We start from the raw sequence: 19049 nt of genomic DNA, 5'->3' as shown, positions 1-19049 counted from the left end.
TTTTGCAGATAAAACTTCAATATTGATATTGTAAACTGCCTTTGTGCTGTGGAGGAACGGAGTGCACCGCCTTCGGTGTTTTCAGCTCAGCAGGGTTTACTACAGAGCTCCACGACAAGCTCAGACTTAAATTAAAGCTCCCTTAGTTTCTGTGATCAGATATTGTTGGTACATCAACACAAAGTAATCTGAAAGTTCTCCAAATTTATTTGTTTTGTCAGAAAGCGAACATGTTTAACGGTTGGATTTGGCAACTCTCTCCAACTCGTCCTTCTTCTTGATGGCGTAAGAGTTGGAAGAACCCTGGAGGAGCAAAAATAAAAGACATACAAGTTCAGACCATTTGAGCCAGAGGAGACAAACCAGACTGAATACAATCCAAGTTCAAGCTTAAGAGTTAGAAGAACCCTGGAGCGGATCTTAAATCACTGCAACAGCACCGACAGTTACCTTGGCTGCGTTGATCAGCTCATCAGCCAGACACTCTGCGATGGTCTTGATGTTCCTGAAGGCAGCTTCTCTTGCTCCTGTGCACAACAGCCAGATGGCCTACGGGACAGCAGACATTTACAAATTACAGGGCTGAGAAAGTCCCAGGTGGATTTTTAGTAGAGGAAAGGCGTTCAGCAGCGTCGTGTATCTGAGCTGGTGATTGACTGGACCATAAACAGACTGCAGCCAATGAATAAGCAAAGACTTTTTCTGTGAGTGCTCTAGCACACCAGGACAACAGGTAATATCCAGGTGTGACTCTAGCCTCACTTAGTATGGAATAAAAAGATGTTTTAACATTTTAACAGAATGTGACATACCTGGTTGACTCTGCGGAGGGGCGACACATCCACAGCCTGCCTCCTGACGGTACCGGCACGTCCGATACGGGTGGAGTCCTCACGAGGTCCACTGTTGATGATGGCATTGACCAGCACCTGCAGAGGATTCTGGGAACAAATATGGAAGCAAAATATTTTAAATGTAAATGTAACCAAAAGAAAAGTAAGGTTTCCACTTTAAACACAGTCGCATAATTTCAGACTGTCCGTGATGTCTGAAGCCTTCTTCACTCTGCCTCTGCAGAACTGGACCAGTTCAGCAGACACTTTTCTATGATTGGACCAGTTGATTCTCACAAGATGACTCCCTGTGTTCTGTACGGGTTAGTAAGCATGGAGAGCAGAGGCTTCTATATCTTCAGTCTTTTTCTACCTTCAAGCTGCAAGAGCTAATGCTCTCTTCAGTCACCAGGCTAAGCTACTAGTTGCATTACCTTTGCTTTTCTCTGCACCATAAGCATTCAAACACTACAACACCTCCACCAACAGCAGGCTGAAATCACCTTAAAGATGCTGACAGAGAAATGCAAAGAAACTGTTCATTTCTGAGGATCGCAACAAATGTTCTGGAATAAAATATTTCTGCCAATTTTTAATGCAGAGGTAAAAGACACGTGCTTAAATTTACACCAAGGTCTTCTATAGCTATAACTACTTCTACCAATAAAAACTAAAACCAAGTAATAAAGGCTGGGATAAATAATTCCCCATTTTCCCCCAACAGGTTTATGGTGTGAACATCTGCAGATACATATACTTGTTGCTTCCAAGGTAAATGCGAGTAACGAAAATCAGATTATTTTACTTCATATTGGCTCAAAAATTGAGAAATCTGGACTTTTGAGTCTGGTAGAGTATGGAACAATGTCTGTTTCCAAACGTTTCCCCTTTTAAACAAATTTCTAAGATAAATTTAAAATGCATTAATTAACCTCTCCATCCACTCATTCCTTGTAGTCTGATGGTCGCACCTTAAATTCCTGAAAAATGACTTTGGAAAAGGTGAGAAAATGATGGATTTTTGACAGGGAAAACATTTAGGAACTCTGAATACAGAACCAGGAAAACTACAACAATAACAGGCTGATGTATGGCCAAAACAAAGAGGGACCGATGGATGCATTTTGACATATTTCATATCAAATATATCATGTTGACAGTGGAACAACCATATTCCTCAATTTTTCATCTTAAAATCTCCAAGGTTTCTGTTGGAGAGTTTGAGGCGTTACTCAAGGATTAAAACAACCTTTGTATGATTCTTTCACAGATCAGAGCAGACTGATGGATTTATTGATGGTTTTTCTCTCATTTCATAGAAAAAAGATCATAAAAATAAAATAAAAACTGGGACAGAGAATACAGCCCGTAAATATGAACTTTACAGTAAACACCCCCTTTTTTGTGTAAACTTATCCAGACATCTAAAGTGTTTAAACCAAATTTGATGCTTTTCCAGCCTCAAATTTCCAGGAGTCTTGAGCCAGTATTCAGGAATCAGTTAAAAAAAATCAGAGTTTTAGATACTTTCATCAATCAGGCTTTGAATATGAAACTTTGGACAGTAATGACTGACAGATGCGTGGGATGATGAACAAACATGGCCGTTGTATGAATGTATTCCATCATATCTGATATCAAAGCTAACACGTTGATGATAGAACAGGTAAAGTCTGGAAACCAACATGTTTCTGTATGTAGTTTTGGTTTAAGGACTTGAAACGGAGTAAAACATCATTCCACTGATCCCATTAAAAGAACTTCTACATACTGAAAACTCAGTCTACTCCATGTTCTAGGCAGTGGAAGTTCCACATCTTCTAAATATTCATAATTCAAATTTAAAACAGCTGCTAGATCTAAGAAAGGAGGAACATGGCTGCTTGTAAACGTTTCACTGCCTATTATTTCAAACTACAGGACCAAAACCCATGATCAATTTTGTATCTGAATATTCATGACTATAAAAAGAGACAGTACCTCCCCGGTCAGCAGGTGGATGATCTCAAAGGCATGCTTGACGATGCGTACGGTCATCAGCTTCTTGCCGTTGTTGCGTCCGTGCATCATCATTGAGTTGGTCAGACGCTCCACGATGGGACACTGGGCCTTCCTGAAACGCTTGGCGGCATAACGTCCTCCAGAATGAGGCAAGTACTTGGCGTACTTCTCTTTGACAGCAATGTAATCCTACAGCAATGAGAGAGGCTTTTAAATACTACAGCTCATATAAATATGTGCGCAGCATCATTTAGGTAGGCGGTGTATCTGAGCTGGTGATTGACTGGGCCACATGAGACTACAGCCAATGAATAAGCAAAGATTTTTTCCTCTACGAGTGCTCTAGCACGCCAGGACAACAGGTAAGTACCCAGACGTGACTCTAGCCTCGCTTACAGGGCCTTTAACTGAACAGTAACAGTTCTATCACCTACCTGCAGGGATATATCGTTAATCTGGACGTCATCTGTGCTCCACTTGCCAAAGAGCTTGATCTCTGGGCTCTCGGCCACGGCCGGGGCAGTCTCCCACTCAGTCACTAGGGAAGCAGGGAAAGATTTGCTTTAAAGCCTCAAAACTGCATTGAATTGGTCATCTCAAATAGACTCATCTTTCCACAGTTTTTTTTTTTTTTTTGCCCCTTTAGCCAATTTTAAAGTTTGAACATGAAGCCCACAAAAAAAGAGGCTGTAGGGAGGAAGAATGAGGAATGGATGGAGGGACAAAGACATGGATGCATGCCTGGGCAAACAAGGGGACAGATTGATGTATGTAACATCTGACAATGATATATAAAGTGAAGAAATACAAAAGTTTTCCATTATTCACAACTTGAAAATAGTTTCCAGACCACTTCATAACCCTGGGAGGGGTTAAAAGTAAAATGTGATACTAAAGTATTACAAAAGGGATTTTAAAACAAATGTAGTTTAGAAAGCTGGTGGTCAATCAAGTAAAATCTAAGTGATGCTTAATTTTTACAAAAAGGAAGGTATTCAACTAAAAAAAAATCAATCTGGGGATGTGAAACTCAGCAGAAACAGCTTAAAAAGGTTGTTTTACATGATTCTTCTTTGGCAGCGGAAGAAAGTGATAAATGAGGAAAATCCTAAATTCAATTCAGAAATGATGCCAAGAGAAGGCTGAGGACATTGCAAGCACTAATGAACATCGGCTTCAGAAGACAGATGGAGATTGAATAGTTGTCTCCATTATTAGCTTCATACTTTGCGAGCTAAAAGCAATTTACACTGTACGTAATCAACGTAATCCATCCATTCACTTCACATTTAATGGATCGGACTGCATGCTGAGTCCGAAGTCTCGAAAAGCTAAACACAGACTTTAAAAGAAGGCCGCAGTAGAAGCCCGTTTAACTTTCACAGCTTACAGGTTAACTAAGTCAAAAAACTGCTTTAGTTTAAGATGTCAAACCATTATTTGTGGCTTTAATCTGACACAAATAGCGTTATAAAAAGTATGCGCGACAAATGTAATAAACTAGTGTATTAAATGTGCCGTCCACAGGCTTGGCGGCTCAACGTGCCGCAGACACATGTGCTAACAGGTTAGCCACATGCTAATGCGGCAACGTTCAATATAAATAAAGCAGCCGTTCGACAAAATTCTCGCGTTCTGGGTTAATTTCTCGAGAAAAGCAGCTCAGAAATGCCCTTAAATGCGGGTACTGACTTGTTATTGCGATACATAAAGCGAAAAAAGAACTGAATTCTTAACTCACTTGTTTCTGCCGTTCAGTACCACACTTCACTGAGTCGGAAAAGGGCCTTTGCGTGGCGCTGCGAACGGATATCCGGTGACGAGGCCGCAAAGCACACAGGGAAATGTAGTGTATTTGGGTTCTTTTATATGAACGTCTACTTTCACTGCATGATCTTTGAGCTGAGAAAAAACATCTGCCCTATGCTCAGAAGACAGTACAACTATTTCTATTAATAAATATGATAAATAACGTTTTTCTTTTATCAATGTATTCGTGTTTTACTAATTTGCTCATGTTAAAATATTTTTTCGCCCACAAAAATAAACAATCTGAATTATTTTTAAATCAATTTTTCATTTATTAAAATCAAAAAATCCATAGTTTTAAACTAGACATAAATCCTGAAGAATATTAACTGATGACTGACAGTACTGGTTTGCACCCAGCATCAGCTTTGGGATTTAAAGCCTATTAAGATTTTGGAACCTACCATAATGATGAAAAAGCAATATGTTTATTTTGACATGCTTTTGTGATCTTTATCTTTAAAAGCCAACAGAATAAAAGCACACAACAGCCCAACTTCCATCAACACCCTAGATAGGTCATCAGTCCATCTCAGGGCAACACTGGACAACCAACCATGCACGCACACACTCACACCTAAGGGTATTTAAGAGGACAATTAAGCTAACATGATGTTTTAGCACCATGTGAACCCAGAAAGAACCACCCTGTAGCCACCATTAGTACCTAGCTTTGTAATAATCTAACTTAGAAAAGTTAATTTTATTTTTGAAATATATTAAGGAGCTCTATTTCGAAAGGAAACCATAAATCCCTCTTCATGACTGTGTTTGCTTAATTATTTTATGTGTAACCTAATTTTAACTTATGACAGATACAACTTATTTTGAAGAGCTTAGTGAATTTTGAAAATTGAAATTAATAAGCTTGTTCACTGATGGTGGCTTCATGCAATGCACAATTCTCCATTAATAAGGCAGACACAAAAATCCTAAACATTTAAATAACAGCCCATATTAATGAGCATTCTAACAATCTATCCATTCATTTTCTTCTGCTTATGCAAGGTTGGTGGTCCAGAAGAGAACGAGCTCAGACCCCTCCATTGTTCCCAGTGTAGAAGGGAAATATGCTGAAAATCCATCATGAGTTCTGAGGATCTGACAGCTGAAAACCTTCAACAGTCATCCTATTCATATGCCTCAACCACCTGTGACGACTCCTTGCGATCTAAAGCAGCAGTAGCTCTCACTCTGGATGACCCACAGGGCCGAGGCCACCCATGGTGCAGAGGAAGTTAATTTCAGCCTCTTGTATCCAGGATCTCTTCCCTTCAGTCAGGACCTGTATTTTATTGTCATTTAACAGATGACTTCAACTTCAACCCGTCTACCTATCTTCCCCAAAGACACCGGGACTCTTGAACTTTTCCGCTTGAGGAGAATCATTAATTAATCATCTATTCTAGTTTTGTCTACACGTTCTGAAACTGAAGGTGTTCTAAAAACTGGCTGGACGAAGACAAAATGAACCAAACTTTATGTTCAAACAGGCATTTATTGAGAAAATGGCAGCTGTCAGTTTTTTGAATTTGCAGGACAAACACTGTAAAAACGTGTAAAATAGTCATTTTAGTTTTAAAAAGGAGCTTATTTACAGTAACTGGTTGTAACAGCAGAACTACAGAACAAAGCAGGGCGTCCCTTTATACTCATAAGTTTCATATAAGAAACAACAAAATATCAAAACAAGACCAAAAACTCAGCAGCTTGAACACATTTAAAACCATCCCATGTTCATGAGTTCCCTTCTCACTCGTGCAATCCAAGCTTTAATAATTCACTTCTCGTCTTGTCACATCAAAAACACGTTTCCCTTCTTTTGATAAATAAAACATAAATAAAACATTCTGCAGAATTGGCAAACAAAAATATAACCAGTTTAGGAATAAAATGAATCCCTCTTCTAATAAAAATGAAAATCACTGAGCTGCTTGAACCACCTAAAGGTGATGGAGGGTAAGAAATGTTTACCACACATACAGTTCTGCTCAGACGTTTGCATCATCATCACCCATCATGGACATTGAACCCATAATCTGGTTTGATTAAATGCAGATGCACAAGTTTAGATTTAGTGTGGGTTTTCTCCAATTTACACAGGGTCAAAATTTTAAATACAGGCTCAAATATATACATACACCTCCACTAATTTAGTAAATAAAACCCTTTAGTAAGCCAACCTCTCCTTTTGACCTATTTTATTGGAGTTCATTTAAAATTTCTGGTTTCAAGAGACATTACCCACACAATATTTTAGAAAGCAGGTCAAGAGCCTGCTTTTTTCATTTCTAACCCTGTTCTGATGTGTGTTTGCATCGCATTACATCCAAGATTCAAAACACCCAAGAAACAAATCGGCCCCTCAGATAAAAAGGAAATTAATTATAATGTTCAGGAACCCCACAACTCAGGCTTGAACGCCAGTTTCAACAAAGTGAAGTGAGGTCAACATAAATGTGGATAGAGTAAGAAAGAATAGTCCCCCTCAAGACTAACTGTATTAGCAGCAGCCCAAATGGATAAACCAAATTACCTCTAGGGAATTACCTCTGTATGGTCAGGAAGACAGAGATACTGCTACATGGTCATAATGAAAAGAAAAGTGCCTAGAGGAGGGAAAGTGAGGCTTTAAACCAAAGAATAATGCACCAATAGTAAAGTACGGTGATGGCAACATCATGATGTGTGCTGGTTTGTTGCATGTGCTACAGGATAAACTACATTCCAAATCACCTTTACCTCAAATCAACAGGTGGATGGTTGAAACTAGGATACAAACTGTGCGTTTCAACTGGAAATGATCCCAAACACACACCAGAACCGGTTTTGGAATGAATAAAGCAAGCCAACATTCAGGTTGCCCCTTAGTCATACTGAAAATGGGTCGACTACGTTGAAGACCCCGCCGAACACCTGGAAAGCAACCAGTTGAAATGAATTCCATCAATTCTGCCAGGAAGAGTCAACAAATATCCAACAGGAAATTATTTCAGAAGCATGTTGATGGCCACAAAAGTCTATGGTTAACTGAAGCTCTATGTGTCGTTTCCAGTGCACCTTGCGAAAAACACTGGTTCAGATAAAATGACTAAATTATTAATATGACACATACCCATGAGGAGTGTAGCTGTCTGAACAGAACTGTACGTTTTTGGTGGACCAGTAATGCACCACTGCCTGACAGGTTGCTTTGAACTCATTCCCAGTTATTCCTATATATGTTTGTTTTTTAGCACCGTCACTGAAGGCAGTGTGTCAGGGCACTTTGGACATGAAACACAGAGGCATGTAGGGAAAAAACATTTAAGGCTTAATCTACTAAAGCGGAAGCAGAACTTTCCTAGATTACTGCATGAAAGTGAGAAAACCCCTGATACTAATGATCGGATCACTCATGCACACCAACAATAAAAGGAAAATAAAAAGGTCTGACTTTGTTAAACATGGTATAAATGTGTGTTTCACAAGACGAGCAGGGCAGTAATGAGTCTGTACAGAACCACAGCAGGTCGCTCAGGCACCATTGGGTTTGCAAGGTGTTAAGATATGTCTGACAGACACTAAAACACATATTACTGTCTGCATCAACAAAATAGCATTTCATACAAACTAAAAACGGTGCAAATATCAGCTGTAAGGGTCATAAAAGCTCAGAAATAACTAAACAGGATACATAGGCAGCAACTTCATGTAATGCTTTTCTTGGTAACAGTGTGGATTTGGCACCTCCTCCCTTATCTGTAACTAAACCAGTGGATCAGTGTAGAGGAGGCAACTGACCGAGTCGTTTGTGCTTGATAAGAACTGAATAATCATGTTCCCTGATTTCAACCTTTGTTCGAATGGGCTGAAAACAGCCCCCGTGTTATATTAACAGCAGTTGAACTAAAATAGTTATTTTACAAGGTTTTATCTGTAGAAATGACCACATAAATAGCTGGACTATTCCTTTAAGGTCCAATTTAATATTTTAAGCAGATCGCATAAACTTCATCACTAAAATTTCCAGCTGTGTCCTGAATTTTAGGATTACTCTCCTAGATTTACAAGGTGCGACCCATTTCATGACTACAGAAACAATTTCTTAAAGCATATTGCAACAATGCATAAACTTAAATGTTATGGGTTAATTTTTTCCTGAATTTCAATCATGTTGAGCGGTTGGTTGGAGTTAATATTCAGGTGTGAAACCTCATCATATGATTTGATGAAAGCAAATGCTTTAGCACATAAACCTATGGGTTCTGCTGAACTGTAACGATACAGTTTAAAGTTAGCACTTAAATGAGAAATGTAATATCATTATGACCACTGGTGAAGCCACTGGAGGTTTAGAGTCAAGTCAGGAGAAAGATGGACTCCATGAGGACGGCTGTGTCATAAGGTTAATAAGAGCTTTAAGGAGAGATAAACCAATCATGATTTTGGGGCTGATTCGTAATTTTCTCGGTACATTTTTGACCCAGATTAAGCCTGATTCCAATTTGTTAAGAACTCTAATACAGGAAGACATAACAGCTTTAAAATGTTCTCTTCCAACCTTTGTACTGCGACTGGTCATCGCTATTTAAAGACAAGCACAAAATGATTACAGAGTTGACATTTTAAACTATCTTTCTTATATTAGCAACTACGCAGCTAGCATTACTAAACCAGAGGTCCCTGTAAAGAATATGGATTGTTATCTGAACTCTGAGATTTCTACAACGCTCCCAACATATAGCAAATCAAGCAGTTTTAATAGCAGAAAGAGGTTGAAACCTCAAAATGATTAAATGAAGCAATTTTGCTGTACTCCATTCAGGCTTCCTGTTATCTGCTAAAAATCTTGCTCTCTCTCACAGCCTGGTTAACTTAGGACATGCCTTGACATGTTGTAGAAAAAGGTTTGCTTTAGAAGACGTTCTTGCATCTCTAACGGCAGGTTTAAAAGCTCAGAAGAAAGATTGTTCTTCACTCTGTAACAGTGTTCACACCAAAGAGTGATGGAGTCTGATTTTGGTCACCATCGGATTTTGCAGTGGATTCCTGCTCTGAGGACCTAATCTAAACCCATTGTGTGCGGTCTTAGAACTTTGCCAAGTCGACAAAATCTCAAAAATACCAGAAAAATCCATAACTTCAGGAATTTTAAATGTAAAATATTGTAGTTATTGTTGTACATTGTGTCAGAGGGAGGTAAATGTTGGATTTAGCTTCCTTTTGACTGTGCAGACTTTAAAAGAAGGTTCCCTTCCTCTCTCTGAAGTCTTAGCAAGAGAGCAAACAAATAGATTAACTTCTTTAAATGTACGAACATAAAGATTTTTTTCATCTACAAAAGCCCAAACCTATCGAGAAACATAAATATTGCACTCAATGTTTGACATCTAATTCTGAACCAACTGAGATCATGGAGATTCCTGTATTTTATGATGACAAGCTTAATAAACTGCATAACATCTGCCTGTGTATGTGTGTCTGTCTACACTAGCCACTTTTCTATGCAGGTGTGGAACACCGTCTCATTCGAATGCCACCAGACGTGTTGGACGCCCGGAAAAGAGCAGAAGATCAGATCTCCGCGGGCTGCCAGCGTCTTCAGGCCAAAAACATCTTTCAGATACAGCTGGAGGACAAAAACACAAAGCATAAGTTGGATCTTATACTGCAGGGGTTCTCACAGTCAGAAACTCTTCAGAGTTCATACAACTGCAACAAAGGTTGGGGACAGAGTAGGAGAAAACAAGTTTTCTGAATAACTTGGTTTAGGTCTCTTATATTACACATGTTCATTTAGCTAAATTTAGAGTAAAAATAGAAGAGGAGTACATTTCTGAGCTGAATTGCCTTCTGCATACACTATGTGCAACATGTGGCAGATTATCTGCATTTAAAGTCATAGTAAAAAGAAGGTTTCACAAATAACATAATGATGCTGAAGAGTTTTGGCCCCGATGTCCCTTTCTAACATTGCTTCATTGTTGGGATGACCAATTCTCCGCCTTTTTATTTGACTCTGCAATATGTTGGTATACAGCGGAGAACACGGTCGACTGAGGAACTGCTTGAAATGTATTTAATGCTGTTAGGTTCGCTGCTGAATATGGGAGCACTGTGCAGTCTGACCTCGGGGGGAAGATTAGCAGCTGTCTGAAATGTTCTCCATTTATCAGCAATCTTTCTCACTGTAAAATGATTGATTCAAATATACAGGTCCTTCTCAAAATATTAGCATATTGTGATAAAGTTCATTATTTTCCATAATGTCATGATGAAAATTTAACATTCATATATTTTAGATTCATTGCACACTAACTGAAATATTTCAGGTCTTTTATTGTCTTAATACGGATGATTTTGGCATACAGCTCATTAAAACCCAAAATTCCTATCTCACAAAATTAGCATATTTCATCCGACCAATAAAAGAAAAGTGTTTTTAATACAAAAAACGTCAACCTTCAAATAATCATGTACAGTTATGCACTCAATACTTGGTCAGGAATCCTTTGGTAGAAATGACTGCTTCAATGCGGCGTGGCATGGAGGCAATCAGCCTGTGGAACTGCTGAGGTCTTATGGAGGCCCAGGATGCTTCGATAGCGGCCTTTAGCTCATCCAGAGTGTTGGGTCTTGAGTCTCTCAACGTTCTCTTCACAATATCCCACAGATTCTCTATGGGGTTCAGGTCAGGAGAGTTGGCAGGCCAATTGAGCACAGTGATACCATGGTCAGTAAACCATTTACCAGTGGTTTTGGCACTGTGAGCTGGTGCCAGGTTGTGCTGAAAAATGAAATCTTCATCTCCATAAAGCTTTTCAGCAGATGGAAGCATGAAGTGCTCCAAAATCTCCTGATAGCTAGCTGCATTGACCCTGCCCTTGATAAAACACAGTGGACCAACACCAGCAGCTGACACGGCACCCCAGACCATCACTGACTGTGGGTACTTGACACTGGACTTCTGACATTTTGGCATTTCCTTCTCCCCAGTCTTCCTCCAGACTCTGGCACCTTGATTTCCGAATGACATGCAGAATTTGCTTTCATCTGAAAAAAGTACTTTGGACCACTGAGCAACAGTCCAGTGCTGCTTCTCTGTAGCCCAAGTCTGGGGAATGCGGCACCTGTAGCCCATTTCCTGCACACGCCTGTGCACGGTGGCTCTGGATGTTTCTACTCCAGACTCAGTCCACTGCTTCCGCAGGTCCCCCAAGGTCTGGAATCGGCCCTTCTCCACAATCTTCCTCAGGGTCCGGTCACCTCTTCTCGTTGTGCAGCGTTTTCTGCCACACTTTTTCCTTCCCACAGACTTCCCACTGAGGTGCCTTGATACAGCACTCTGGGAACAGCCTATTCGTTCAGAAATGTCTTTCTGTGTCTTACCCTCTTGCTTGAGGGTGTCAATAGTGGCCTTCTGGACAGCAGTCAGGTCGGCAGTCTTACCCATGATTGGGGTTTTGAGTGATGAACCAGGCTGGGAGTTTTAAAGGCCTCAGGAATCTTTTGCAGGTGTTTAGAGTTAACTCGTTGATTCAGATGATTAGGTTCATAGCTCGTTTAGAGACCCTTTTAATGATATGCTAATTTTGTGAGATAGGAATTTTGGGTTTTCATGAGCTGTATGCCAAAATCATCCGTATTAAGACAATAAAAGACCTGAAATATTTCAGTTAGTGTGCAATGAATCTAAAATATATGAATGTTAAATTTTCATCATGACATTATGGAAAATAATGAACTTTATCACAATATGCTAATATTTTGAGAAGGACCTGTAGTTGGAAATGTTCCTGTAGGTCTTTCCTGATTGATGGGCAGGAATAGCTTGTATATAGTCATTGCTTTGGTTTTTCCTACTTGGTGTTGTCTTATGACACACCCTTTAGGCTCCAGACCAGAAAACTGCAAAAACTCCTGCGCAGTTGATTACTAGCAGCAGCTGGCTGCCATTTTACTTCTTAAATACTATGCAAAGCGCAGGGGTGTACTTAGTTATTAACAGGCAGCTTTTCCCTTTAGGCATTTTTTGTTCAATAAATAATAAGAGGCTTAGAATTTGCTGTATGTTTTACATCCGAGGTTTTTCAATTTTTCATTACACGTATCCAGGCCTGGAATAAACAAGCAGAACCACTGAAGACTTTGTTCTACCCAAGTTAATCATTAATGTTCTATACATGAGCTAAAGTTGCTTTGGGTCTTGTAATCAGTCACACTGGTGGACTTCAAGTTATCTCAGAAATTTCCCCACAAACCTTTCAGCACAACCACAACTACCAACTTTTTGAAATGTCAAGTGGAAAACTCGTTTATTGTCTGATTTCTACTCACATCCTGGTGCTGTATCTCAACGACGGTCTCGTTGTCGTCATAAAATCCAAACTGACTGCACAACATGAGCGAGAGAGAGTGTGAGCTTCACATGAGAGTCAGCAGATCATATACAGTCAAAGAAAATCAAAATGAAACTGTTAAACATGTGAACTGAGCATTAATGATTGTTATGACCCTGGGAAAACAAGTCACATTAAATTATAAACCCTTCAGCTGGCAGCTGATGCATTTGGCTTTAAACCAGCAGAAGAGAGGAAGTGTAGGATCATTGCCTTCAACTTTCACACTAAACATCTGACCTTTCACCATGAAAGTAAAAACAGTCCAGAAATGATTTCTGAACTCACCTCGACTGCCAGGGGGTGATGACACCATCGTCCGGTCCTCCGATCAGCACCAGGTTCTGGATTTTCAGGAAGTTCTCCTTCCATTCTGAAGGAGGGAGTATGGAGCCATTAATCAAACAATTACATGCCGACTGAGCCTGTAAGGTGAGGCCTTTATTGCCAGTATTAGGTGGATTCTTAGTTGTCACTAAAAATATCTTTACTCAAAATATTTTGAGTGGCACAAAAAAGCTCTAGAACAAGTGAAATATACATTACTATCAATCAAAAGTCATGATTTTTATATTGATATCCTAAACATAAACACCTCCAGTACCTTGCAGAAGTCCTTTTTCCAAATTATGTTACATCACAACTTCAAACTTCTGTGTTTTATTGTGATTTTATGTGCTAGACCAACACAAATTAGTTCATAACTGTAAAGTGGAATAAAAAAGTACACACACCATAACATTTGAAAATGTGGCACGCCTTTGTATTCACCTCTAACATAAAAGTCAGCCAGCTAGTCAATAGAGTCCTTCTGTGTGTAATACAATCTCAGTATAAACCAATATGTTCTGTGAGGTTTGTTAGAGAACATTAGTAAACATGAAGACAAAAGAGCACAGCAGACAGCTCAGGGATAAAGTTTTGGAGACATTGGAAGCAGAATTAGCCTCTAAAACATCATAAACTTTTAACATCTTACAGAGCTCTGTCCAATCCATCGCCCAGACATGGAAATAGTAGAGCAAAACCACAAACCTAGCAAGACACGGCTGTCAACCGTAACTGACAGGCCAGTCAACAACAACATTGATCAGATAGCAGAACCCAAGATGCCCATTGTGACTGAAGGAGCTGCAGAGAATCATAAATAAGTTGGGAGAAGGGGTTGGTAGTCAGGATGGACTTAAAATTCGATCCTGATATTTTGTGGTGATGATAAAAGGGATTGTAAAATATTATTTATGAGTTCTTTGAGCCTGTTTTAGGCAACTGTGTCACTGCAGTGAAAGCTCAACAAAAAACAACTGTGAAAAAAATGGTAAGAGTAACATACCCGACAATACTGTCCGTTTTTGGTGTTTTCAGAGATCATTAAGTTTAATTTATGATAAATCCAAATTCTTGTCAAGTTTAGAACTTTTTCACGATACTGATAAACGATGCAACAAATGTCAATCCACAGTTGATAAGGCAACTATTATTCATGTACTCTAAAACCATGGCCTCTGTTGAAGAGTGGCAGGAAGAAAACCTCTGCTGAAAGTAAACCGTAAGAGGTCCTGCAAACATGTGGAAGAAGATACTCTGCACTTTACAATAAACACATCATCCACACAGTAAAACATGGTGGTGGCAGCATCATGCTGTGGGGATGTTTTTCTTCGAGGACAGGGAAACAGGTCAAAGCTGGTGGAAAGAAAACGGATGGAGCTAAATGCAGCACTAGAACTGAAGCTGTTATAGGCTACAAAAAACATGAGTTCACATTCCTAGTCGAGCCTCCTCTGACCTGTTGAATTTGGGTTCGTTCTCTCGCTGTTAATTAAAGCCAAGTAGTCACTGCTGTTCACATATAGGTCTCTGTGGTGGGGGTCTGGAGAGAGGAGAAACAAGGTACACACGTGGTATTTTCCAACTGTTCAAGCTTAAAATGTTCAGCAGAGATCAGAACTCCCTGAGAGGAGATCATGTCCGAAGCCTCACCGTTCCAGTAGTTGCAGATGGAAACCCTCTGACCGATAGCAGTGTAACAGAGGTGGTAGAGGTTCGCCTTCACAAACTGAGGGAAGAGGTACTTCAAGTAGTCTGTGTCTGAGAGGAGACAGGAAACAGAGAAGATCCAGGGCTATAATAAACAGAAACAAATCACAACATCTGTGACATCTATAGCTATCATCTCTATATTAAAGTGGTAGCCACCTCCATACTGCCCAGCCTGAGGCGCAGACAGAGAGATGAACGAGTGGACGTTGTGGTCAGGCAGAGTGAAGAGTATTCCTCTACAAACGAGTCCGCCTGCAGGAACGAGAAACGAAAAAGCATTTACGTATTTATTGTTTTTCTGTGACAGCTTTCAGAGGAAGACTATTTTTAAACCGACAAAATAAAGTTATTTTTCAAAGCTTCAAATAGAAAATGAGTAAAATGTTTTATTTTTTCTATTTTAATCATTAGTCATTATTCTGGACAGTAAAATAAAAATCAATGGTGGCTTCTTCAAATCAGATGTTAGTCCAATAAATTTGAAGACAGGCACATCTCAATTAATTAGAATATCATCAAAATGTTCCTTTATTCTGGTAATTCAGTTTAGTCATTTAGTCACACAAAGATTTCAAGGAATCCTTCCTGTTTAGTTTGATGATTGGTTTGGTCCACAACGAATAAAAACCCAAAATTCAATTCATCTGATTTAGTTCATTACAAAATAATTTTAATACAGAAATGTCACCCTATATACTTAATACTTGGTAGGGGCTCCTTTAGCACGAATTACTTCATCAGTTCAGCGTGGCATGGAGGTGAAACATATGCATTAATAAACCCTTTTTGTTGGCTTTATGTAATATTCAAATGAATATTTGGTTCATTAGCTGTAATTCATGATCATCAAGTTTAACAGGAACAAACACTTTGGGTAACGATATTTAATTTACATGTTTCATTTTTAGAAATTTAATTACTGAACTATAGAAACTATTAACTGAATTTTATTTATTAAGAAACACTAAAAAGAAATTAGAGAAATTGAAAATCTAATAGAAATTTTAAAGAACATGAGATTTATGAGTGTTTGTCCAAACCTCATTTTCCAAATGAGGTTTGGACAAACACTGTTCCCAGAAAGGGATTTCTGAGAACGTATCTAAACAGAAAACAAGCAAAAAGTCTAAATGTCTAATCTGCCTTTACATTTCGACTGCTGTGGTTTGAACTGGAAGCTGATAGTTGGGAGTTTCCAGCTGATGGACTGGAGCAGATATCCCAAACATCATAAAAAAAAAATGCATCCAGTAATAAGGTAAAATCATACGTCCCAAACCTTTCAGCTGAGATATATTTACTATTTACAGTCAACTGTTTATATAACATCAATTCTGCTGCTCTATTTACATACCATCACTTCCATCAAACATAAATACCACTATTTTATCTACATTATCTGCACTGCAGGACTGCACTCACTCACCTTGAGAGTAGCAGATAAAATGAACTCCGTCTGCAGCATTTTGCATTATTGGGTAAATGGCTGCCTTGAACCCTGCCACCTGCTTCCACATGGGCTCCAGACTGGCACCTCTGTCGAACAGGTCGATGACTGTCACATTGGTACCAGGGTGAGACTGCAGGACAGAAAGGGAAGATGCAACACCTCAACAAAGCATCATCTACAATGTGTTGGAAGTTGAGACAAAGTGATGCAGAAAACGTTTATCTTTAGCTGGTTTTCTAATCTATAAACATGTCTTTTATGGGTTCAGTCCGAGTCCCTGAATAGAAAAAAAAAAAAAAAGAGGAACTGCAAGTTGGTCTACCCTTTTTGGTTTCATGAAAAGCCTCATTTTTTTTTTCGAAACAATACTATATTTCCAGCTCAGCTTAAAGAAACTGCAAAAGCATGCTCAGATGTTTGGAGAACCTATTAGGACAAGCAGGACAGGGCGCATTTTATTGCCTTTACAATCTGTACTAAACTTCAACTACCTGGACATACTGTTCCAACTGGTTACTGCTGTTTGTTCCTTTAATTACGCCCCCGTCTTGGACACTCATTCAATTTTACATGTCATTATTTTCCCTCTTTTAATTTGATTGCTTTTCATTACATGTTTATGCTATAATATTATTTAAAACTTTCTAAATATTTTGTTGTGCTACTATGACAATAATTTCCTATTGCCCCAAGACAGTTAAAAGGAAAAAAAAAACTTTAAAAGGAGAGGGGAAAGGAAGGGAAATAAACAGAGACGGAAATAAATCAAATTTGAGCTTAAAAAGGAAAATGGTAGGTAAAACATACAGACAAGAAATAAAAATACAAACTGAAAATTGGAAATAAATAATGGAAAAGGGAATAAAATATGAGAAAGAAATCTATCCATTCACCAATGGGGTACAACATTAATTGAAAATGTATGATTAAATAACTGTTTGGGTCACTTTCAATCAATGTTGATACTGTGATTCTGAAAAAAATATAACATTTATCACACTTTTAAACACTTCAAATTACACATCACTTTTATTTATAAAGTAATAATTTCTAAAACGACATATCCTAAACTTATAATGCCCATGGCTTCATACTTTGTTTGATCTTAAATGGTGAATTTTACTCTCCAATGCCTGCAGAATATATTCAAAATAACTTTCTGGAAATAAAACATCCTCTCCAACACTTTCTCATCATTCTGGCCACTCACCTCGTTGATGAACCGCTTTAAGGTCTTAAAATCCTCTGAGCTGTCGAACAAGCCGTGCACGATGATCACCGGCTTGTACCCGACCACCGCAACCCAGAGACACGCCACGAGCAGCGGCCACAGCAGCCCGGCAGCCCCGCTGAATCCCCTCCTCGTTCTGGAAAACTGTGGCCCCTCCATTGCAGCTCAGACGTATTAAAAACCTCTAAAATGAATCGCTATTAATAAAAAAGGACGCGTTAGGTCGAAAGTAAAATAATACAATATTGACGTTTAGCTAATGTTGAGGTATCATTCTGAAGTTCGTTTTGTGTCTCCAGCTGCGGTCCAGATAAACACGCCGTTAACGTCCTCTTATAAACCCAGTTTTAACACACGCTCTGTCCTCATTGTCACATAATAAACACCTGCTAAAACAGTCCAGACCAGACCGACTTTCTCCGTGTTTGTTCCGGTTTTAAATTACAGGTGAAACGGCCGCTTCTAACGACACTTCCGGTTGCGGCTCGTCCAATCAGCGTGAAGCAAAACGACGACTCCTCCTTTTTGCTGCATCAGGTCGAGTTTCGACGTAAACAAAGTGTTTTATACTACAGTAAATACAATTTTTCTGTCCAGCTTTTAAATCAGTGTCTTTGAATCTGCATTAATCATTTCAGAGGGCATATAGCAAAACATAAAAAAACTCTCAGAAGAAAAAAGCCTCGATATGGCAGGGCATTTTACCATATAATCAGAATCAGCTTTGTTGCCAAGTTCGTACATACAAACAAGGAATTTGACTCCGGTACACTTTGCTCTCTGGTTTTTATCTTTTGTAATTAAAAGACTCTTCAAAGTATTCTTAACTCAGGTGTTCCCACTGTAACTAAACGATTTACAGGCTCCCTATTTCTCAGGTCAGAGCTACGATCTTCCACAAACATTTTAAATACTTTACTAGTAGGTGTAGAGTACCGGTAAACCAACAGCCAATCATAAATCATCTGTTAGTGCTGATTAAAAAAAGTTCGGTGAATTAGTTGACTGAATTTATAAGTTTTCTAGTCACACTGACCATTAAAAGGGGCTAAAAGTGGAGTCAGTCATCTAGTAAATTGGTAGGCAACCTGGGGTTAAGTGCCTTGCCCAGGGGCACATTGACAACTAATCTTCCAGTTGAGCCACAATTGCTCAATTGGACCTTCCCGTTTTTCCAGTTAGCTCCCTCATTTTGTGAAAAACAAAGACGGGATTAAAGATGATGGTTAGTTTCTCTTTGAAAATCTGTATAAAACGGGTCATATCCAGACATTGTTCAAAATAATTGCGTACTTTAAAAT

At 39.0% G+C, this 19049-nt stretch overlaps 2 protein-coding genes and 2 non-coding genes across 4 annotated transcripts; all 4 read right to left on the bottom strand.

Moving 5' to 3' along the window:
• Nucleotides 1–189: 189 nt before the first annotated feature.
• Nucleotides 190–4632, bottom strand: rps5 (ribosomal protein S5). Its single transcript, XM_047384278.1, has 6 exons — nucleotides 4576–4632; nucleotides 3269–3372; nucleotides 2814–3023; nucleotides 813–941; nucleotides 451–549; nucleotides 190–303 (listed from the first exon to the last, which is right to left on the bottom strand). Coding segments are annotated over exons 1-6 (612 nt in total). The 5' UTR covers nucleotides 4577–4632; the 3' UTR covers nucleotides 190–234.
• Nucleotides 633–763, bottom strand: LOC124880009. Its single transcript, XR_007041205.1, has one exon. It is a non-coding gene; the product is annotated as a small nucleolar RNA SNORA3/SNORA45 family (small nucleolar RNA).
• Nucleotides 3094–3227, bottom strand: LOC124880010. The gene has a single exon (XR_007041206.1). It is a non-coding gene; the product is annotated as a small nucleolar RNA SNORA3/SNORA45 family (small nucleolar RNA).
• Nucleotides 4633–6121: 1489 nt separating the features above from the next.
• Nucleotides 6122–18227, bottom strand: ppt2b (palmitoyl-protein thioesterase 2b). The gene is made up of 8 exons (XM_047384330.1): nucleotides 17728–18227; nucleotides 16494–16647; nucleotides 15224–15319; nucleotides 15008–15115; nucleotides 14814–14897; nucleotides 13313–13397; nucleotides 12963–13017; nucleotides 6122–10254 (listed from the first exon to the last, which is right to left on the bottom strand). Exons 1-8 carry the CDS (start codon nucleotides 17905–17907, stop codon nucleotides 10111–10113), a joined length of 906 nt encoding a protein of 301 aa, XP_047240286.1. The 5' UTR covers nucleotides 17908–18227; the 3' UTR covers nucleotides 6122–10110.
• Between the last annotated feature and the right edge of the window lie 822 nt (nucleotides 18228–19049).

The sequence above is a fragment of the Girardinichthys multiradiatus genome, chromosome 13 (assembly GCF_021462225.1).
Source record: "Girardinichthys multiradiatus isolate DD_20200921_A chromosome 13, DD_fGirMul_XY1, whole genome shotgun sequence".
NCBI lineage: Eukaryota > Metazoa > Chordata > Actinopteri > Cyprinodontiformes > Goodeidae > Girardinichthys > Girardinichthys multiradiatus.
The sequence above is the reverse complement of the archived record's forward strand: the minus strand, read 5'-3'. Positions and strand labels throughout refer to the sequence as shown.

Bases quoted from the DNA above. Each gene is read 5' to 3' on its own strand.
- ppt2b (XM_047384330.1), bottom strand. From the start codon at position 17,907: ATGGAGGGGCCACAGTTTTCCAGAACGAGGAGGGGATTCAGCGGGGCT. The intron at 14,898-15,007 runs GTGAGGCTTCGG...TCCTCTCTCCAG, and splicing joins CATCTGCAACTACTGGAACG to ACCCCCACCACAGAGACCTA. The intron at 13,018-13,312 runs GTGAGTTCAGAA...CATGTTGTGCAG, and splicing joins ATCACCCCCTGGCAGTCGAG to TCAGTTTGGATTTTATGACG.
- rps5 (XM_047384278.1), bottom strand. The intron at 942-2,813 runs GTACTGTCTCTT...ATTTGTTCCCAG, and splicing joins TCCACCTGCTGACCGGGGAG to AATCCTCTGCAGGTGCTGGT. The intron at 550-812 runs GTATGTCACATT...GCTGTCCCGTAG, and splicing joins CCCTCCGCAGAGTCAACCAG to GCCATCTGGCTGTTGTGCAC.